This window comes from Oreochromis niloticus, linkage group LG6, assembly GCF_001858045.2.
Source record: "Oreochromis niloticus isolate F11D_XX linkage group LG6, O_niloticus_UMD_NMBU, whole genome shotgun sequence".
NCBI classification, from domain to species: Eukaryota; Metazoa; Chordata; class Actinopteri; order Cichliformes; family Cichlidae; genus Oreochromis; species Oreochromis niloticus.
Genome location: NC_031971.2, coordinates 40595865 through 40619129, shown reverse-complemented (window position 1 = coordinate 40619129; position 23265 = coordinate 40595865). Strand labels below are relative to the sequence as shown.

The 23265-nt window shown below is 45.8% G+C and overlaps 2 protein-coding genes across 3 annotated transcripts in view; both read right to left on the bottom strand.

Moving 5' to 3' along the window:
- The window catches only part of LOC100707400 (high mobility group protein B2), a 642043-nt gene that overhangs the window by 337177 nt on the left and 281601 nt on the right, over positions 1-23265 (bottom strand). The window lies entirely within an intron of this gene.
- neurl1aa (neuralized E3 ubiquitin protein ligase 1Aa) overlaps positions 6564-23265 on the bottom strand; it is a 72635-nt gene continuing 55933 nt past the window's right edge. For both annotated transcript variants that reach the window (XM_025908416.1, XM_005470163.4), the window contains exons 4-6: positions 22167-22895; positions 10873-11022; positions 6564-9872 (exon numbers count right to left, since the gene is read on the bottom strand). In XM_025908416.1, the coding sequence (XP_025764201.1) occupies positions 9631-9872; positions 10873-11022; positions 22167-22895 (1121 nt within the window). In that variant the 3' untranslated portion in view covers positions 6564-9630. The remainder of the gene's footprint in view (positions 9873-10872; positions 11023-22166; positions 22896-23265) is intronic.

The window sequence follows — 23265 nt, the reverse complement described above, 5'->3', positions numbered from 1 at the left end:
TTAATAACAGCTCGGTTACCGTCCGCTACTTTTTGCCTTTCACCTGCACAGCTCAGCAGGTGTGTCCACACGCCAACACAGTTTCCATGCCGATCGCGAGTCTTACAGGAAACGCTCAAGTTTTCCATCATCTTCCAGGAGGTCAGCCGAGCGAGACGGCTCCGCTTGGCCGTCTGATTCCTCGCTCTCTCTTTGTATTCTAACAAACGGACGGCGCCTCCCGGGCGTGAAGCGCCTTTCCAGTTTTGTTTTTTTGATTCACCTCCGTCTCCTTCCTCGACACAGCCGGGCCGCTGAGATCACAAAGATACCCGACAGGGTGAAGTGTGTGCGTGCATGATGAGATGGATCGTTTGCAGGTGTGTTGGAGAAAAGAGAAGTCGGAGGTCAAGGAGGGGTTTGCAGGATGCAGGCAGACAGACGACGGATCAGATAGTGGATCGTAGGAGACGAGGCGGCAGGGAGGTGAGAGGAGCTGTGCTTTGATTGGAGGGAGACGAACAGTAATGTCTTCAACAGGAAGTCCATTTTATCAAACTCCTTCTAACCACCTTTCTAGAAACCTCACACCTAATGAGCTCTCCTCTCCTGAGCCGAGCTGTGAAATCTCATTACGTCAAACACAGTTTTAATTGCACCGCTTGAAGTTTCAAAAGTCTGCGAGAGACGAATGACTTGATGGTGCAGCAGCTTCTCTCGGCCTCCCCGCCTGTCTGCAGGAGAACTTCAGAACTGGTCCCACCTCTGATATGAGCAGCTCCTCCTGCTGCTGTTTTCACATCTCACGTAGCCCCGAGGCTGAGAGAGCTGAGCCGGCTGGTGGAAAACAGTTTTTTAGAATAAGACAAAAAAGACTTCATGTTTTGCTTTATTCTCTCATGTTTTTGTTGAGAAAATAATTGAATGTTGTAAAAAGGGTGAGGCGGGATTTGAAGGGCTCGTTGGCTTCTAATGAAACGCCTTAAAGCTGTAAACAAAAGTTTCAGAAGTCGACGGCAGGCAGAGCGATGGTGGAGGTGATGAAGGCAGGTTAGATAGGAAAGTTTCAGTAAGTGTGTGGGAGCAGGTGAGGTGCATTTAAGGGGGGGCTTTGTAGGTTTTTAATTAACGTCTGGCTTCTTGTTAGAGCGTGAGAGCAGAGATGAGCTGCAGATGCTGAGGGCTCTTTCTCAAGCAGGTAAAACAGAAGTGCAGAAAATCAGGCGATGCAGATTATTTATGTCACTCTGAAAACTTCCTCATGCAGTTGAGTCGTTTGAGATGCCAGCAGGCATCAGCAGGAGCTCCAGAGGAGGAGGCTGTGTCGAGGAAGGAGGCGCGCCGCTGTGCCTCGGCGGCGCTTTCTTTGTCTCCGTTTGAATCCCTGTTTCCAATTAGCACAACAGTGTGTCTTAATTAACCTCAGCCGGTCTGACAGTATTTCAGCGCTAATGGCTTCCCAATAAAGAACGCCGCGGCTTCCCGCGTGGGAGACGGCGCCCAGCGCTGCGGCCGAGGCGAGCTGTCACAAGTGACTGATGCTGAGTGACAGCTGAAGTAGTATTTTAATGGCAAAGGTGGTGCCTGTTTTTCTTCTTTTTTAACTCGCCGCTGCATTTGTAGAATAGAATGTGTCCCCACCCTGCTGTGGAAAGCAGTGTGCCAAAACAAAGCGCCCGTGGAGCTCACGATCTCTCGATTCTGACGAAAACAGTCCGTTACCAGCAAGTCAGTAACAACTACAGGCCTCGAGTTGGACCAAAGGAGGTGCTACTCTTTCACTTTCTCTTTTCTTTCTGCTTTTATTGCCATGTTTTTAAGCGGGTTCAAACTGTAGCGCATGACTTTAGTCGCCCCCTTCTGGCAGTGAGAGTAACTGCACGCTGACAGAAGGAAAAGTTGCAAATGACAAAGATTTTACTTTGTGCTGAAAGTCTTAAAGGTCCTTTTTGTAACTGCTCTCTTCAAAGTGTTACTAAATGTTTCACCACCAGGGGGCAGCATTTAACAGCGCGTGTTGAGATGTTTCCAGATGTTTGCTGCTGTTTCATTGCTGCTGTTTGCCTCCCACTAGGCCATTGTGTTCCATACGCTGCACCACCCCGTGGAGGGACACGCCACCCTCGTTTTTCCCCACATTTTATTGTGATTGCTTTGGTTAATTTTGGAAGGTTTTAAATTTTAATTACTCGCAGGAATTTACAACAAGTACCTTTAATCAGTGCGCTGTGAAGTCTTGGAGCTATAACAAAGTCGTGCACCGCAGCTTTAAGCCTTGCAGAGTCCTTGTTTTCAAAAGATATGCCATGAAGAGCCAAATGCAGCTGTATTCAAGTCCCCCCAACCACCCACCCACACACACACACACACACACCCACACACACACACACACACACACACACACACACCAAACTAACGAGAGCAAACAGTCCAGATTCCTTCCTGATTGGAGAGCTTCTGCACATGTGCATTACTTGTGAAAACAGGACATTTTCTTATCTACGGTCTCATTTTGACGAGTCTTGTTCCTTTTTTTGTATCTTGTACATGTTTACATTGTATCTCGCATTGCCCAAAAGAGAAACAATATTAAATGTATAATCTTTGTTGTTTTAAACTGCCTCCTGTTCATTTGTCTCACGTGTTTCCACAGATAGACAACAGAAGACCCCCCACCCCCATCTACAGAGTTTGTCACAGCAATATTACTGATTGAGACATTTATCTCCATTCGCCTTATTGTGCAGGCCAGATTAAGTGAGTTTAGATGTGCAGGAGCAGAACGATGCAGCTGGTTATATATAGCAAGGCATGAGTTATGAGGGGAAAGTGTGAGGCGGCTGAGAGCGACGAATGAAGACGAACGAGCGCTCGCAGCCTCAGTTCCCCGCTAAAGAGCAGAGACACAAATTTTTGTTCTCCTGCATCCAAACGTGTGCTCGGAGAGATTTATCACTTCTGTCCAAGGGAATGTGAAATATATGCTCACACCTCTGTGCCGCAAATCTGCACCTCTTAAAGGAGAACACAGGTGTTCAGCAGGAAGTCCAGGTCAGACCGTCACTCAGGAACATGAAATATAAAGTTCAGATCTCTCCCCTCATAAGTAATTGCTCATTTTCAGCGGTTACATTGTAATAAGTTAGCTTCCTCACATTGGCTACACCACACGCAGTTTTTAATAGGTGAACCTTCCAGGTCTGACAAGTGAAGCCTTAAACCTGCGTTCTTTCTCGTGCCCACCAGGGGGCGACTCAGGAGTTCTTCATGTCAGTCGTTCGTTTGGAATCTGACTGAATAAAATATGATGATCCAAAGTGAGTAACACAGGAAGCTAAACTAGGGTATAATCCTGTGTTATTCTCACATATAGTTGCGTCTTAGCAGGGTCCCCGGGGGTTTTCAGATCCACCCCTCAATGCATTCTGGGTAAAAAACAAATTGCATAAGAAGCTGTTCTGATTTATGTATTTTGGGGTTTTTGACACTTTGCAGAGAAGCAAACTGGAGATATTTGAGTTCAAATATTTACATAAATATATACATGTGCATGTATGAACATGTATGCTTACATATTTGGGAACCCGTGACCTCCACACTCCTTTGATTTGTTCCAGTTGTAAATTTACAGCTAAGCTAATGTGGAAAAAGTCTCGGTGCTGCAGAGATGTGTATCATTTAGAAAAATAATCCAGCTGGTTGGTTTTTAAATTACACACCTGGGATCCAGCCTCCTCTGTTATGTCTCGCCATGCTTTAATTGGACCTGTTTCCACTGCTTCGTGCACATATTTCATAAAACTGGATGGCAAAAAACCCCTTGGAGTTTCCATTGTTCTGTAAAGAATTGCATTTCTGGGCAGCACAGACTGTATATTTCACCAAAGTACAAACAGTACCAAACAAAGCTGTGGAGCCTGATCGTGGCCACAAACTCGCCAAAAGCCAGAAAAACATCAAAATGTTCCGACAGATCCTCCAGGAAGTTACCCAGAGACACGTCGGCGCTGACATCTGGGAAGTCTGGAAGCTTAAGATGTAAGCGGTACCACAGTCGGGTGATAATCATCTTTTGTACACTTCATTGGTAAACTAAAATTAACCAAAATCCTTTTTGAACACTTTCATTAAAATGTATAAATCTAGATGTTAGGATCTATTTACTCACCTTTTATAGACTCCATCGTCTTCTTCAGCAGATGTTGTCACATGACCTAACTTGTCAAGATGATGCAGCTTGTCACAGTTTTTACCTGAAGTGATTCTTCTAATCCAGGGGTGGGGGAGCTCCAGGCCTCGAGGGCCGGTGTCCTGCAGGTTTTAGATCCAACACAGCTGATTTAAAGTTCTCCAGAGGCCTGGTAATGAACTAATCATGTGATTCAGGTGTGTTGACCCAGGGTGAGATCTAAAACCTGCAGCTCACCGGCCCTCGAGGCCTTGAGTTCTCCACCCCTGTTCTAGAATAACCCACGTTTGCTGAACACACTTCCCAAACATCTCCACTAGATGGCTCTGTTGCTCCGGCCTCGCCTCAGACCCTCCACAGACATTTTCATATGAATAAAGCTGCAGATTCAAACTCATTATTTATGCTGAGATTGAGTCTTGAAATGAAGTTCTATTATGATCGGTCCTTTTTAGCCATTCTCTACATTAAACCTAATAATGCTGGATGTTAACATTGACAGTCGATGATCTCTGGCAGAGTTATGAATGCTCCATTGAACAATGATCAGTATTAAAAGCACTCGTCTGGTTTATTCTTTTCATGACATTATTACTCTTCTTTATATTCCCGACTCACTTCTATTATACGGAGATGTCTGTGAATCGGATGCAGACAGATGCTATCAGGCAGCTCTGAGCAATACATCTGGATGAGGTGCTTCATGAATTTATAGTGCAGTCATTTTGGTGGAAGCGCACCAACAACTCGAGTTTTAAAGTAGATCTCCTGAATCCCCAGCCTGTCGCCGTGAAGCTCCCCAGCAGCTGGGCCCGAGGCAGAGGCCGAGGAACACGAATCCACAGAGCGCCGGGCTGGTGACCGGCTTAGTCCTCCGAGGGCCGAGGGGAACATGGCACTGACATCTTTGCTAGAGGCCAAGCCACGAGGCAGGATGTGTCAAAGGTCAAGTGTTCACAAACACTACTAAAACTCCACTTAGAAAGTCTGGTGTTACCTCCAACTTTCTCTGGAGCTTTTGAGCTGATCTCACAGCATCCTCCACCACATGCAGAGCTGTAGTAACACTCGAGTTTCTTATTCCTGCTTTCTTGTTATTATTTGACTGCAAAAGTACTACAAAGAAAGGACTGCTGGCTAAAACAGATGATTAAAACGGCCTAGACAGAGTTGTCATAAGTGCTGTAGTAATGCAGGAAAATCAGTCTTTTATTTTCCCATCTGAGAAGGGAAATGCTCACAGAGCATGAGCATGCTTTTAATCTGTAGCCTCGACATGTTGACACAGAGGTTTCATCTCCAGATGTTAATAAAAACTGCTGAGGCTGTTGGCTAACGTAAACCAGATCATCTCCACGTAGCATTGCTTTTCATTTCAACACCACTTTTAATGCTCAGCATGCAAAATCGGCAAAATAACCAGTCTTAAATAATCAGGCCCCATCTTATCTTAATGACCTTGTAGTACCATATCACCCTATTAGAGCACTTCGCTCTCGCTCTGCAGGCTTACTTGTTGTTCCTAGAGTATTTAAAAGTAGAATGGGAGGCAGAGCCTTCAGTTTTCAGGCGATTCAGGAGACAGACACTATCTCTACTTTGAAGCCTAATCTTAAAACTTTCCTTTTTGCTAAAGCATATAGTTAGGGCTGGACCAGGTGACCCTGAATCCTCCCTTAGTTATGCTGCAATAGACGTAGGCTGCTGGGGGATTCCCATGATGCACTGGGTGTTTCTTCTTCAGTCACTATGTGTTAACAGACCTCTCTGCACTGGGCACAGCAGATGGCCCCGCCCCTCCCTGAGCCTGGTTCTGCTGGAGGTTTCTTCCTGTTAAAAAGGAGTTTTTCCTTCCCACTGTCGCCAAAGCACCTGCTCTGTGTGAACAAAATTTAGTTGGCCAAGTTTTACTGTTTGCTAGCACGTTAGCCAAAGATCAATTTAGCTTTAGCACACACAACTTATTAGTTACCTCCAAAACATGTTCTTCTTATACTGCATTTCCATAAAGGACCATTTCAGTTTTGACACCAAAACATTTTTAATATATATGCAAAATGAATTGTTTCCAATATTCTGACTCATACTGAGAGAAGCATTTGGCAGCCAAGAACCAGCTGATGCTTCTTGCTGGCTGTGTAAACAGGAAAGCATTTTCTATATCATTTTAATCCTGCCTTAAAAGCTTCTCGATTACACGTGTCATTGTTTGCAAGCTTATTATCATCATTGCATCTTTATTAACACTCTGGTCTGCTCAGCTGCGTGTAAAGAGCTTAAAATGCTAAATGGTTTCAGCTTTAAGGTGCACGACCTCACACACAATCTGATTTTGTCTTTTCATGTAAGAAAAATCACGTCACGTGATTTCTGGAGGAAATAAAGATGAGACGAATTTCAGCTCAAACACATCTGGAAAGTTTATTAACCACAATCGTCCGACTCACACTGGACAGAGCTCACAAATGAACACTTGTAGCTTCAAATCAAAAGGAAAAAAGAAAACACAGGTTTGCACTTTGTACTTCAGCTGCTGTGTCACAATAACAGCCAAACTGAGCGCTATAGCGTTTTTCTAGCCACTGGTTCCAGTCTACACGAACACTGACAGCGTTCCACTCCGATGCTCATCTGCTGTTGGTCCCGATGTTCACGCTGGGTGAACGGAAAGCTCATGCATGATAAAAAGATTTACAGAAAGAAAATGTGCTGCGGACACGCGAGAAAGCAGGAAACGTCCAGGAAACGGTGCTGGATCAATAAAGAATATACTAGAGGATCAGGGACATCCTGTGGGGGGTGAGGGAGGTGGGGGGTGTGGAAAACCCCCAAAACATTTCATTAAAGGTGCTCAAAAAACTATTTATAGAAGAAAACCTTTTGTGGCGTTGATCAATGTGGTCCAAAAATGAAATACAAATCAATAAATTGATGGGGGGGGGGTTGCATCTATACATTTCAATCTTAAAAAAATAGATCAGTGATCATTTCTGGATTTGGTCAAAGTCTCTGCACAAAGGAAAAAATGCCACGGCTTAATCTCAGACGTACAAGATTACAATCAGTAGCTTTATAAAGTGACATCATCATCACCACAGCGATGGCTTTGAGACCAAACAGCGCGAACGAGCTAAAGATAAGACGGGCTGTTGGGTCGTGGACACGGGCGCGCGCACAGGAAGAGAAATTACTTAAAAGAACACGTGACGATCAGGGAGAGCAATAAAAGCAGGAGCTGGTATCTTGCACCTCACGGCGATCGGGGTTTGATTGTGTACGGCAACAACTCTGCTGCGAGGTGCGACAAACTACCTGCTCACTACCGGACACAAAGTTAGGCTCTCGCAGTTTTGGATAAACGAGGTGAAGAAAACAGAAAACGCGTGATTATCGATCCAAACTTTAAAAGAACACAGAAAAGTTTTGTTTTTTTCCCCAATTCAAGCACATCAATAAAAATCTCTCTAAATACATAAGTTAACATTCAAATGTGAATTAACACTTCAAGCAGTAGCGTAATCAAACTGACGTGGGAGGAAGGACGTGTGCAACGTCACGTCGGCTGGCAAACACCGTAGCAGCATAGGTCTGAGCCCCGTTTGTTGATTATCTACAAAAAACACAGCCTCTCAGCTTCCTGTGAGGAAAAAGCTCATCTGTGAAATCTGAAGGGGACGAAGACGTTTTATACTCAAGTTAGGGGACAGAAATGATACAAATACTTAAAATCTGAGCTTTTTCTTTTCCCCTGAAGAGATTTCTGTAAAATGTCTCTGCTGCTGGTGAAAGTCCTGTCACAAAGCTTAGTATACATTTTAATAATCAAATACTGGAAATGTTGTGCATTTCTATTAGAAAAATAGCTTTGAATGTGTGCTTTTTCTCCTCTGAGTGAACATTTTGTGACAGTCTGTGCCACACAACAGCATTATTTGGTAAATCATTGGGGGTTTGGGGAAGCACAGAACACGGTCCATCTACGAATGAACCTTCTGTGAGATAAGGCAGGAAACCATGGCAACAATCCTTTGATTTTTTTTTTACGTGGTGTTATGGGAGCTATTTGTGAGGACATGTCAATTTGTCGTGAGCACTCACAGTGTATTAGGCAGGGTTATATAGGTACAGTTTGGGAGGATGGTTCTTAGAAAAGATAGCAGGCCCTGAGGAGTATCCAAATTGCTGTTTATTTCCCACTTCCTGTTTCCTTTCAAGAATTCAGAGCTGCCGAGTCTGCTGGATGCAGGTTGGCAGCATAGACTGTATATAAAAAGATGCATGTAGCGTGCAGGTGTTAAAGTAAAGCCACTGCAGAAGTGACTTAAACCTGGCACAACAGGCGCCGGCAGATTAAAATCCTGATGAATTCATGTTCTCAGTAGTTTTATGTCAGTGCAAAAGGCACCATGTGGGCTAAAATAAAACAGCATACTATAAATGAGGGCGGGGCCACTTCATGATTGACAAATCATCAGTCATCAGTGTGTACTCTGTGGTTTCCCCCCACTCTGCTCAATTTTTAAAGTTAAAAACAAAGCTAAAAACGCTAACGCTGTGGCTTCAAAACTGAATTTCACACATTAACCTGGCTACGTCCCTCTTTTATATACAGTCTATGGCTTGTAGATTGTTTCAGCCAATGTCTTGGTCCTCTCGGTCAGTTTTGGGGCTTTTCTGAGAGGATGATGCAGATTTCAGTGCAACAAACCACATTGCAGAGCAAGCAGCTAGCTAGAACAACAATATAGCTACCACCAACGTTTGCAGTAAAACTACCAGAAAGGTACATTAGATTATATGAGTACAAGAGGTCTTACAATCCTACTTAAAATACTCAGCACCGCCTTGCGTCGCTAGACACGTCACTCACTGATAATCACCACAACACTAACAGAGGTCCATCACTTCAGCACTGTGATGCAGACTGAGCTTCAGTAACACACAGACACAAGTTGTGACGTACTGAGATGATTACCTGCAGCGGGTGTGCTTTTTCTGAGACCATTTAAGTCGTAAATCACGTTGACGGCATATTTCAGAGCTTCGGTCATCCTCGAAAAGATCTATTGAGACATTCAGACCCAAAGGGACTCATCTGCTTTGGTGCAAATGGGCGATAGTTTCTAAATCTTACGACACAGTTCAACAAATCAAAGAATTTTGAAGCTGGTTCGTTTTTTTCCCCTCTTCTTTCAAAGTCTTCCACCAGCCCCGGAGAAAGCAAACACTTCTGGCAAGAATAGAGTTTGGTCGAACTTCCTGTTGGAGGCTGTGACTCTAAAGAGAGAGAGACCTTCCCAGTGAAGTGGCATTAACTCTGGAAAAGGTCACGTGAGAAAACCAGCCACCAATATTTGTATGAAAATACCAAATCAGAGTACCAGAGTTCGTATTCTCTGAACCTAAACCTTTCTTTTTGTAACCCTGGGTTTTGCTGAGGCCGTCCTGTCGCCCCTGTTCCCTTACGTGCTGCGATAGGTCTTGATAATGTCTTTAATCTGCCTCCTGCAGATGGGGCAGCAGGCGTTGGACATCTTCTTGAGTTTGAGGCCGCAGGTGTAGCACAAGCACATGTGCCCACAGGCGTAGATGACCGTGTCCACGGTGTTCTCGTAGCAGATGGAGCACTCGTCGGACCAAGGCCCGCGGCCGGACGGGAACGTGGGTGACTTGGGGAGGCTGGCCGGAGAATTCGGAGTTGTTCCTGTTGCAAAGACACAAAGACGATGCTAAACAGGTGTTTGATACCCCAGTGCATCAAATAACCTGATGTCATACAGGTAAACTACACAATCTTTGTCTCTCTTCCACAGCGTGTCTTCATCCCCTCACCCCAACCAGTCGTGACAGATGGCCCCGCCCCTCCCTGAGCCTGGTTCTGCTGGAGGTTTCTTCCTGTTAAAAGGGAGTTTTTCCTTCCCACTGTCGCCAAAGTGCTTGCTCATAGGGGGTCATATGATTGTTGGGGCTTTGCTCTGTTGTATTGTTGTAGGGTCAACCAAACAATATAAACATAAAACTGAACTGAATTAATGGGCAGATCCACACGGGGTGAAACGGTGAGAAAATGTTGGGATTAGCAGTTAGAGACCCGTGTTTGTTCAAGGCTACGATGAACTTTGCAGTTCTGTCTTTATGCCAGACTCATTCACTGCTGTGTGCTGCTGCTAGTTTAGTTAGTCCAGAGAATAGTTAGTGCTTTAACCTCCTGGCTTTTGACCTTAACTTCCAAAAAGTTTGCTTTTCTTGCTGAAGAAAAGAACACTCGCTGAATTTTCAGCCATTTGCAGTCAATTTTGGTTGATCTAAGATTTATGGATCACAGAGGCTAAATTGCCGTCTCAAAATCATCCCCAGTGGTGTGCCACTCATCAATTCCTAAAGATGCTCTACATAAAAATCTTTGCAGCTTCTGACTTTGAGTATGAAGCTTAAAGATTTTTAAAAACGACACCCCCGTGGGTACACAAACACACTGCATCTGTCCCATTTACATAAACAGAAGTTACGTGACATAAGAACACGTGCCGAAAACATTTTCCTACTTCCAGCTGCAGCAGCGGAACCATGAAGTGCTCGCCATTGTTCCAAACTACTGCAGGATGACATCTGCTCACTACCCTATAATGGCTTCCCCAGAGTCCCCTGTGGGGTGATTGATTGTCTACTTTTACAGTAGCAGTTTCCTGTCTGGGTATACTTACCCCCCGCTGAGCTGCAGTAAGCGGCTGAGCACAGGCCTCCGTTCAGGACCGGATCAGAGATGCCACTTCCCAGGGCGCTGGGGGTGTGCGGAGAGGAGGAGGGCGAGCTGGGATTTGACGTGGCCCGCGGATCCCCGAGATGCGTGGAGCCTGGTCGGAGAAAATACAGTCAGGGTGTTGGATGAGTGAATTTAGCAGCCAGTTACAGCAAAAACACTAAAATTTGTCTTTTCAACACGATGCTGCTGTCTGTCGTGATCATCAGACGACAGAGTGACACCGGCAGTGATGTAAACACTGGAAGAAAAAGCAGCCCAGAGATCAAAAAAGACTGGATTAGTACACGGCACATCAAATAATTCAAAACAAAAGCAGATTTTGCACCAGAGATAAAAGAACGGAAGACGCTGCATCAAATTATCTTCTCATGCACGACTGCTCTTCATTTCTACCTTTCCGTGTTTTGCTTTTGTTTCATCTTCGGTCTACAGGAGTACAGACAATGAGAGCAGGATGAACTTCTTTCCCACTAAACGCGCAGCGCTCGAACGCACAGAGAGGACTCCAATGTGCATTTTAAAAGTACAAACATATTCATCATCGAAGAAAAGAGCCGCTCTGTCGTTTCCTCTTTGAGAAAACGAGTTTTGAAAAAAAATAGCAGGCACCTTCCTGTCTTTGCATCCTGGCTGAAGGAAACAAGTGGAAATTCCTAGTGCAAGGTTAGGGAACACATTTCGGAATGCCGGTGACTCACGGATGGACAGATGAGGTGCTGGAGGTGTGCTTGAAGCTGTGCTACATGTTCCTGTAAAATCTCTGTGTGGAATGTCTCTTACATCCACAGAAAACCACTTCCAGACCCCGGCCTGTTTCTTTAAACTCATTTTAGCTCCTTATTTTGGTTGTAAACAAATACGGCACTCTAATGTTAGCAGCTAGCTAAGGAGAAAGGACTCCAGCCTCTTAGCCACAGCAGCCTGATGGTCTGTTCAAACGTCAGATTCGCAGCACTTCATCCCTTCCACACGTTACTGCATTTTTCCAAAATGGACTCAACTTTGTTGAAGCACCTCTGGCAGCATTTACAGCCTCAGGTGAATATGATGCTACAAGCTAGGCTAACCTATTTTGGGGCAGCTTCATAGCAGAACCTCTCAGCTCCATCAGGTTGGATGCTGAGCATCTGTGCGCAGCTGTTTTCAGATCCCTGCACAGATATTCGGTCGGGTACAAGTCTGGGCTCCAACTGTGCAACTCAAGGATCGTTCATCAGGGTCGTTGTCCTGTTGGAACCTTTGCCCCGGTCTGAGGTCCAGAGCGCCCTGAAGCAGGTTATCATCAAGGATGTCTCTGCATTCATCTTTCCTTTGAGCCCGACTACTCTCACAGTTTCTGCTGCTGAGAAACATCCCCACAGCATGATGCTGCCACCGCCATGCTTCACCGTAGGGACGCCATTGGCCTTGTCATCAGCGGTGCTTGGCATTCAGGATAAAGAGTTCAGTCTTTGTTTCATCAGACCGGAGGATTTTGCTTCTCATGGTCTGACAGTCCTTCAGGTGCCTTTTGGTAAACAGGCGACTAAATATAGAACACGTGAAATGCTCTGAATACTTTACAGACGTACTGACAGATATCCACTCATTAAAAATATCCTGAAAACAGACCAAAGTTCAGAATGATTCATCCACAACTCAGGTTAGTCATTAGTATGTTATCAACGTCCACACTGAGATCTGAGTCGACCTGATCGCGATTCCTTTCTGAAGTGTCCAAATATTTGGTGTCTGTGACGCGGTGAGCGCACTGGGAGTTTTTTAAGAACTTAAACTAATAAAAAGCTGGAGAGGGCTGAGAACGACCACTGAATCGCTTTTGGGGTCTTTGGGCGTCTGTTCAAAAACAACAAGAGACAAAGCACTGCAGCGCTGTTTCCTTGGACAGGAAACGGAGTCAATTGTCACTGAACAGAATTCATGTGGGTTCCTTTGTCATTTAAAATAACTAATAGTGCAGCATCAGAAGACGTGCAATGACACTAAAGAATGCAAATTATGATGCAAATGAGCTTTCTTGCAGAGCAAGCAAGTAATCGCCCTCAAAGAATTCCCATCAAATGCTTTGCTGCTTCAACGTAAATGCAGATTACTTTAATTACCTCCTCTGAAGCTTACTGTCAAAATACAGCATACTAACAACTGCATCACAAATCAGCTGCTGTGTGCACATCAGATATGTAACTATACCATTTCAGCATGTCTGTGTTTCCACTAGCTGGGCCCACGTCCTCATTTTAGGTTTGACAGCGTTTTAGTAGGTAAGGTGAATGCTTTGAGATGAACTGAGCTGCGGTTTGGGGAAGGCCTCGAAGGGGACTGGCGACGGCTCCCGGGCCTGGCAGATGCCCGTGTACTAAATAGAAATGAAGAAGTTAAAGAACTGAGAACAAGGAGGGAGGGAGGGGCACGTAAACGGGAATGAACAGCTTGCAGAACTGGGGGAACCTATGTAGGTGACAACCGGAAGGAGCGTGTTTGGAGGCGTGGTCCTGCTCCCGAAATTCTGATAGATAATCTCCAATTAAGCATCACTCCACTGCAGTGAGTCTCAGTGGGGAACAGTTCACGGTGTTCTCCTGGACAGCAGACAGAAAAAAGTGAAACCAGAGTCATCTGTTGTGGCACAGTCACCGTCAGCGCTGAGCGATGACAGCCCGCCACTAACGCACGTCCCAGCGGGCATCGCTCTGCTGCCATCTGCACTGGCGGCCTGATCAATCCAACCGAAGCCCCGACAGCGCCGTCACACGCAGACCTACTTCACTTTGGAGCCAATCCAATCATCAGAATGTCGACCCCAACAATAATCGTTTTAGTGTATTTAATGAAGACATGTTAAATATTCTTGCTATGAAGGGTAAATTTAGCGAGTTACAAGAAAAGCTTTTTAGCTTCAGTATCATGAGATGTGTCATACTGAAACCAGATATATATATGATTGTTCTCTGATAATCAAGTGTTTCCTGATGTGTAGCTGGTCCAAACTAGCTGTAGCATATGAACAGTCTCATTGCCACACCACACCCGTCTTGCAGCCGTGTTTCCCTCTGCATCAGGTAGAAGGAATGCGTGTGCTGCACGTGTCTGCAGGACGATCTGTCTGAGGTGACTTTGGCAGGGTTGGGTTTACACAAGGACTCTTGTGTTTGCATAGCAGCCATTGCCCCGGTGCTCCTGTGCCCTTTGGAATTTGCACGAGTGTTTTTGTACTGTACGTACAGTGCGTAACACGCTGTAGCAGACCATATTTAACAGCTTGAGTGAACACATTTGTTTCTAAGGGGAGGCCTCAGGCAGTGGTCACACTCCTTATCTTAGCAGAATGCTCGATGCTCCGTACAGGATCAACACAAAAGCTGCACAAGACATTGTGCAGATTCCTCCTTCACTTCTCTGGGACCAAAAACTGCAGTTCCTAAAATTTGCTTGAGGCTCCAGCAGTGAGTTAAACTATCCAACTCTGCAGCAGAAATTAAGACATTTACAGCCTGAGACACTCGTCCACTCCTTACACTTGTACAGCTGCTTATTCTTTTTTTTTTTTTAATGACAAATGTGTTGACTGTAGGGAGCGATGGACAGCCCGATTACCTGCAGAGAGCATGTGCCACCAGATGGAGGCAGTGTTCAAAGTATGTGGTACAGCTGATCTGAGCCTCTGCTAGAAACCAAGAGTTGAAAACAGTGAAAGTGTCCCCTGCAGCCACCTGCAGAGCCCTCCATGGGGTATTTTTTGACCTTTGAGATTTTTTTAGTCCTTCTTCCGTTCCTGGTGAACTTTGTTTGTCATTCCATTTTCCAACCGTTCCACCTGTGTGTAGTCGAGCCATCCACTATCAGATATTTGGAGGTTTGCACAGGAGGATGTTTGCATAGACTGAAAACCGCTCTGTGCAGGCTAATATGCATGCAAACACAACCATGGTACCATAAAACAAGCATTAGGAGTCTGACTGTTGCAGCATGCTAGCATGGGTGGATGTCCCTGAACCTGCACTAGTTAGCACCATCTGAGTCACTTCTATTCTTAAAAAAACAAAACTGGTGACAGCCCAGTGCCAAACTGGGTGACCTCAAGGTGGCAATGTTCATCTGTCTTTAGTCAGTGGGACAAATCTTTATCAAAGATTTCTTCTAATGTTTAAAAATGCAGGTCAAGCCATCCCGCTGTCCTCCATGGGCTGTTATACAGACTTCATCTAAGCTAGTTTATGGTGGTTATACTCGTTCCAACATACCAAACATGGGGGAGAAGGTTATGCATGTTATGATGAAAATCATTTCAAGAAGCATGAGACGTGCACATACGCAGCCGGGCGCTGTTTGACCTTCACATGAACATCCTCTGTGAAAGGATGAGCAGCTATAATGTACTGGAATGTAAAATGTGTGCAGACCTCGGAATCAAACCCTCACGCTGCGAGTGCCGCTCAGCCTACGAGGTGCTCCTGCACTCGTCACGTTCCACCTTTCATCAGATTATTTGAGCCTGATCACCCTGCGGCACGAGCGGTTCCTCTGCGGGGCCGAATCCTCCCTTTCTCCCTGCTAATCCCTCTGGCAGGCGGGCACCTCCCACCCGGGGCAGCTGAGGCAGGATCTGCGGTGCCCAGCCCTGATCCTGCATGCTCGCCGCTAGATTAAAGCGTCCGGCACGAACAGCTGCGAGAGGCGGGCCGGCTTTCTGCAGCCACGTCTCTGCTGCCGTCTACATCCAATCAATCACCAGTCCGTCTTTAGCTCGTATCAGAGCATCTGTGGACAGATCCCCTCGCTTTCAAAGCACGGGAGGCACGCAGGGCGTGCGAGGGGAGGAATGAGGCCTGCAGAGGGCGGCGAATGTTTAGGGCTTAAATTCCCTCTGAAGGGAGGGAACGAGTTAAAAGCAAAATCTGCAGGCATGTTTATAGACAGAAAAAAACCAATCAAGAGAAAGACGGAACAGAGAGAAACAGTTTACACAAACGTTTCCTCTGCTAAACGCTGTCCTCACAAAGCACTTCAAAATGGGTGGGCCTTCATTTAATTGCAGAGAAGCTCTTGTTCTGAGGTGCTATCGGGACAAATGCTCACTTAGGCTCGGATGTTTTTTAGTGCGTGTTTGGATCAGATGAGAGGAGAGCAGCTCGGTAGATACTAGTTTAAGGTCACGGCTTACCCCGCTGCATGAAATGTTAATAGTCTCTTTTTATCTGTGGTGGAGATATTATCTTAAGAGACAAAGGAGCTCTTTAGGAGGGAGGACACAGTCGTACATCCCAGAGTTGTTTATCTCCGCATCAAACACAGAGCGGAGTGTGTGAGCACCCATGCATATGTATGAATGCATGCATCTGTGTGCATGATTAGATGCAGGTCAAAAATAAATCTTAGAAAACACTCCAGGTTTTAAAAATGATCATTAGGAGCAGCTTGGTTTGGAGTTTGAATTCCTCTGCAAAAGTTCTCTCAGAGCAGCACGAATGAATAATACAAACAAAGAACATTAGGAACAAAAGTGAGACGCCGAGGTGTGAAGAACGGCCGCTGCTGTTTTCCAGGAGTGTGAAATAAATCAAATCTTGTTAAAAGTCTGTCGGCCTCACTCTCATAGATCCATCTTATCGCAGAAATCTCTGTAAACACAATCTTCAGACTGTCCAGCTGTCAAAATCCAGAGGAGCTGACAGAAATGTTCATCTTTAAGTATGCATGTGCGCTGCATTCTCAGTAAACGTGCTTTACAGGGAGGATTGGACTCTAACGGGCTGCTTAACCTTTGCCTGATGGGTAATCGTACCTGCAGCCTGAGAAGAGCCCGTCTGAGCCCACTGTAGGAAACTCCTCTGCACGGTTTCCTTTAAAGAACATTTTTATTTGAAGTCTCTATGTTAATAAAGACACAAACAAATGAATATTTATCTATAATTTAAAGAGCATTTTACACGCATAAATGGGAATCTTTCTGTGTTAGGGTTACACTCTGCCCACTTTAAAAAGTGAGGAGAAGAAGCAACGATGAGGAAACAAAAACAGAAAGATTTGAAAGTAAAGGAAGGAGCAGCTGGGCCGACAGAAGATGAGAAGAGGAGGAGAAGGGGAGCGTGGCAGCTGCGAGGATGTGGGCGGTGAGACGCTTCAGTTGAGCGCGAGCGCGTTGACATTTTAATGGAATCTATAATACATGCGAAGTGGGTCACTGGATGGGTGTCCCATTTCCACGCCACGAGGCACAAGGTCCCCTCACCGCCCGTCTCTCTCTCCAAGTTCAGCTGTCAGCTGCTCAAGTTTTCAGCTCTTTTCTGTGGAAACATGCTAATAAGTGATTGGACAGAAAAATACTGAGTATCAAGTCAACCTGCAGATGGTGTGTCTTTGCAAACCCAGACGGTTAAGTACAGACTAAAGCACCAACATAGAAGTCGGCCATCGCTCAGTAACCTGCTTTGATTTAGTGTTAAATGTCTCGACAGGCGTTTCTCTCCCTGTCAGCCCTCGATTTTTCTCACCGGAAAATGACAAACACGGGTTTTCAAAATCAGCTGCACTGCTAAATCATCAAAGTAGTTTTTGCAAAACATGAGGAAACCAGACAAGCTAGCATCAGGACCTGCGTGCAGGTAAAGTTCTCTGAGGTCAACAATGTTAAACGCTAGCATGGATCAAAATAATGTTGAGACTTATTAAGCTGAATTTATGATAACCGTTTTCTCGTCCATTAGCTGGAACCAAAACAGCGCCTGGCTGTGGGTAATATGTTTTTCCATGACTCTGCACATAAGCGTTCATGTCTAATTACAGCACAGCTGTGGTCATTAAACAGAACTCGTGTTTATTTTACGAGACGACACTTCAACCGTGAAATAATAATTTGGTCAGATGTTCGTGTTCAGTCAAAACAGGACGAAGATTCTGGAACAATCTGGAAATACTAATGTGGACGTAAATTGTTCTAACACAACAATCATGTTTGTGTGTGCACACATTAGTGTGGGTGGAACTCGAGACTGGTTTCTCTCCCATCAGCCCCTCCCTGAGCCTGGTTCTGCCGGAGCTTTCTTCCTGTTACAAGGGAGTTTTTCCTTCCCACTGTCACCAACTGCTTGCTCATGGGGCGGGGGTCTGATTGTGGGGTTTTCTCTGTCTTTCTATATGGTCTTTACCTTTCAATATAAAAGACCTAGAGGTGACTGTTGTTGTGAATTGGCGCCATATAAATAAAACTGAATTGAATTTGAGCCTGTGAGCCTGACAGAATCACTTAATTTTGTTTTAATTCAGCATTCCAAGATTGTGTCTCAGTGTTGGCACTAGCATGTCAACACTAGCGTACTTGTGTAGTGCATTAATTTCGATAGTGTGGTGTCATCCTCTGCTGGATGAAAAATATTTGCTACCATACACCATCTACACACCTATAACGCACTGCATGTGCCCAGACTCGACACTTTTGTTCTCAAAATAGCAAGTTGGAGTGAAGGCACATTATTAAAGACCACTAGCAGCACTATCAGCAAATGTTTCATCAAGTGCAAGTTCATGCACATTTGCACAAATATACCTTTGATAGAATAAAGATTTCAGACATAAATTTAGCCATGTCACGAAACGTGGGCTAGCTAGACTGCTAGCACACGCGCATGATTTAAAATCGTCGAGCATGATTCAACCTCTGCTCAACGCACGAGGAACCGCGAGGAAGAGTGTGCATTCAAGAACACGACAATGTGCACTTCTGTGAATAGCGCTGAATGTACACACAGCCTCGTCTCTGAGGAAATTCCACGGAGCACCTTTAAATATCAAGACTGATATGGAAAACTTCTGACAGAGGGACACACACCGATGCACATAGGCAGTTAAACACGCCTTCCTTCAAACAGTAATGAGAAACTTTTAAAAGCTTCCTGTCGTTAAAGCCAACAGAACTGATTCAGTATTGATTTCATCCTCGGTGTCATTACCCTGTCTGAGCTCTCTCGGCTCACCTCACATATACTCGTGTGCCTGTTTGACTACAGCTGGCGCTTTCACAAAAGGTCCTTTACTTCACGCTTTGTTTGAAGCGACGACTGTTTGATCCCGCCGTCCCGAAGACGAGGAGCCCGCTGGGACACGTCTCTCGCTCCAACTAGCAGGGTTGGTTTGAATTCAGCTTAAACTGAGAGCCAAATTGCTCTCCAGTAAACACAGAGCAATAAATCATATCGTTACAACTTTGAGATAAGAGGCATTTCCTAATTCAAAGCAGCTGGAAAGTAAAGATGATTCACACCTCGGCGGGACTTCCGAGATGGGCCTCGATAAGGAGACGCGCCTTGGACCGCTTTCATTGTTCTGAGCTTCCTGTTTTGATGCGCTGCCAAGGCTTTCCGTTTTCAGTAAACGATTATTAGAAGTCCACACAGACCAACCAGATGGCCTGCGGTGCAGATAGTCGTAGTCAGAATGTAATTTAACAGTAAAGTAGGTGACCTCCTGGTGCAAGGACAGCCGATACAAATGAGACATTTAGATGTGTTTGGATTGAAAAACAAGAGCCTAACAGCCAATCAGCTGGAAGGACAGGGGCTTTCTACACAGAGCTTCACTGAAGCTCACTGTGATTTGTATCGACGTAGCTGTCACGGTTACTCTGTTGATGGTAAGTGGGTCAGGCTAACAGAGGGCAACATTAGCGAACATACAGAACTGAGCATTCAAAGAGGCTTTTGATGATGAGCTGGTTAAAGTGCAGGTTATTCCCCTCTAACTTCTTTTAACCTCGGCTTCCTCTTCCGCCGCTGTCGGGGAAGAAAAGCAGCAGGTATTTATAGATGCTCTTCCTCCACACAAACACTCGTGACACCTCTGAAAGGTCGTAGCTGGTTGGGCTGCTACGCCTCTTAACCGCTGCATTAATAGCAGACGGCGTTTACGCGTCAGCCTGTAAAAGCTGACAAAAGTGTTCTCCTTTCCCTGTCGGCGCTGCTGGTAGCGTACACGATAACCCAGCCTGCTGTTAAAAATGATGTTTGTAAGAATGTCGAGGTGGGGCTGTCACTGACATCGGTGGTGCAGACTTTTTGTGGCAGACCTGAGAACAAGTATCATTCAGAATGGCATCCATAACACACACACACACACACACACACACACACACACGCACACACACACACTCACCTTTAGGACAGGCATGTTTGTCAGGGCGAAATGAAGTGCAAACACTTTCCTGTCATTATCAAACCATAAACAAACCTCAGGTGCTCGACGCACAGATAAAGTCTCCGTCCTGCTGAGGCCTCACGTCGTCTTGGTCACACCGAAGCCTCTCGTGGCCACTTTTCCACCTTTGCTCGCTCTCTTCCTGTTTTTCGTCTCCTCCGAGAGTCTACTCCTCTCTCTAATCCTATGACTGTGTTTAGACTCTTCCGGCTTTATGGGACGTCTGCTGTAAATATTGTGACAAACAAGAGTAACAGAGCGCTCTCGCTAACTCTTGACCCTCTGCTGAATAAAGAGTCATGACCGTGACTGTAATTTCCAGAGGCTGAGAAGTTGTTTTCCTCAGCCGCCTCACTGTCAGAGCGTTCAACACTTAACACAAATAGATTTGGACCCCAGGGAGGAAGTGGGGAGCCCAGACAAATTAAGATCAATACACTGATCTGTAAGTTCCTGACCTCCGGACACGTCGCTGAGCTAAAGCGATGGCTATTCTCACCATCAATTACTCTTTCACGCAGAATTACTTGCAAGATAAAGCGTGCAGCCAAAGACAAAAGGTGCTCGTTACTCCACATACAGGAGGCGGATAAAATATGAAGGAGGTGGAGCACTAGTGACATGTACTGCAAAGCCTTACATGCTTGTTACATTCATCATATTTGTGTCAATTAAGGCTTGAATAACTGCATTATAAATGGGTTACTTAAAAACCGATGATTTAAAAATCCAGCTGTCCTCACGAGGCCCCACATGGGCTGTAGTGAAGTGAAACCCTATTAAATTAGCTACCTAATGCATAGCACAGTGTTAAATACTTGCAGATATGTCTTAAATTAATAAATCAAAAAATAAAAACTGACCGATTGGCACCAGGGCCACCACTAGGGGGGACTGTGGGGTGCCGCGCCACATTTGGACATCCTGACTAGAGGAATAAATCTCATTGTAACTTTTCTTTTGTTGTGTTGCTAAAATCTATCACGTTCTCGTCTCCTCATTAACAGCACTGCCCCTGTTAAATAATAAAAGCTCCAAAGAGAACATGATGATATTATTAGAAGTGTACACATCCTAAATATCTGAGTTTTGTATCAAAGCTCTTGATGCTGCGTTCACAGTAAATTAGCTTCGTTTTAAAGGGTTCTGCTACGAGCGCCAGTGAGAAAATGAAATCCAGACCAGAAAATCCACTTTCACTGCAGATTAGTTTGAAGCGTTATCAGACACCAAAACACTCCACAGCCATTTGTAATCCTGTGAAACGAGATTTTACGACGTTGGGAAGTTAGAGTACCAACAATCAGCCGAACCTCTCATTTGGGTTTTTCAGATGCAGGGACCAGTGTTTTGAAGTGGTCCTTATGCAAAACCTGAACTGAGGAGCCTTTCTAAGATCTCTAATCTCTCTCAAATACTTTCTGAGAACATTATTTGTCTTGATGTTCATTCGCTGGGTGGCAATCCAAAGGTGGGGAAGCAGCAGCAGCTACAAACATGAGGGAACACGTGAGGTGGGCTTCAGTACAAAGCAACTCACAGATGTGCTGTGATGTAGGCAGCTGAAGACTCGCTAACTGGATGTGTAGAGGGATAATCAGCTGATGTGGGACTGTGGCTGAGCTTGATTTCTCACCTGAACAAATGCTATGTTTAATTAAACCAGGACAAGGACCGACAGCAAACCTGCGTGATAAATAATTCAGCTTTACTTTGATCAGGAGAGGGTGGAGAGAACATCTGGGGAACAACACTCGGAAAACAGCCCGAGGAGCTCAAACCTGGGCCTCTGCCTCTTTTAGTGAAAGTGGTCACGAGCCGGGTGGTAGCTGAAGGCTTATAGTCCAGCATCACCGTCTCAGAGCCGTTTAGTCCTTCGGAGAAGACCAATAATATCTGATTTCTAATGAAATTAATTTCTTTCATGGAGCATGAAGCTGATGTTTCATTTCTGCTGTGTTTGCTTTATATTGTAAGATAAAGACCTACAATCACGCAAAATGCCAGGGGCCTAAAAATAGTTTTACCTTTGTTATTATGGTAACCTACCCAGAATCCTCAGCTGTGTCACTGCGCCATGCAAGCCGAAGAACATCCACAGCGGGCGGGAGTTGTCCACGCACACCTGCATGCCCACGTTGGTGCCGTTGTGGCTGAGGATGACCTCCCCCTCCTGGTTGACCAAGAAGCCCAGGATGTCACTGCTCTGTAGAGGCGTCGGCACTCGGCACACCGCCCAGAACTCCTTCCTGTCCACCAGGGCCTCGGGGTTGTAGGGCAAGTCGCTGGGGCGCAGCACCGCCGGGTCGCAGGACGTCACACCGTAGGACAGAGAGCCCGAGCGCGCCGGGCTCGACTTGGTGACTTTGATGAACACGGTCTCGCCGATGCGCAGGGGCCGGTTCGTGAAGACCAGCGTGCGCTCTTCGCGCGCATGCTCAGATCGTGCCACCGTCTGCTCGTCCAGCGTCTTAATGTGGGCGCCGCGCAGCTGGTGGAAGTGGAGGTCGCTCTCCAGGGTGGACGGCAGGAGGGAGGACTGCTGGGAGTTGAGGGAGTTCTGCGGGATGGGGCAGCTGGAGGAGGAGGAGGTGGAGGACAGGTGGAGGGTGTGGCGGTGGGAGCGGCTGTGGGCTGAGCCACCGTCCTCCTGCTGCAGGTTGAGGTCGCACAGGCTGACGGACAGGCGCGAGTCGTCCGCTTCACGCCGCAGAGAGGAGGAGCGCACCGTGGTGAAGGAGCGTGGACGCAGGCAGTCTGGAGGAACAATCTCGCTGTCTGGAAGAGGAGGAGGAGAGGACAGCGGTTTAAATCAGCACTGCTGTGTTTTGCTCTGATTAGCAATTTTCCTAAAGCCTGTGGGAATGAAGTTTGCAGCTCACTAAGTCTGAACAGCACTCAGAAGGGCTGAATCTGCAGCTGGTCTGACAACATGGTAACGATAAAAAAAGAGCAATTTCATTTCACTAGCATGAGCTGCATGCAGCGCAAGGTAGGTCTAATTACTCGATGCTGAGGCAGAGTGTCAGGAAGTGTGTTTAAAGATAAAGAAATTAAAGACAGTAGTGGGTCGCTCCGGTATCTGTGCTCTGCTGAATCATCACGTTTTAGACAAGGTGTACAATGCTGCACGATGTGTGTGTGTGTG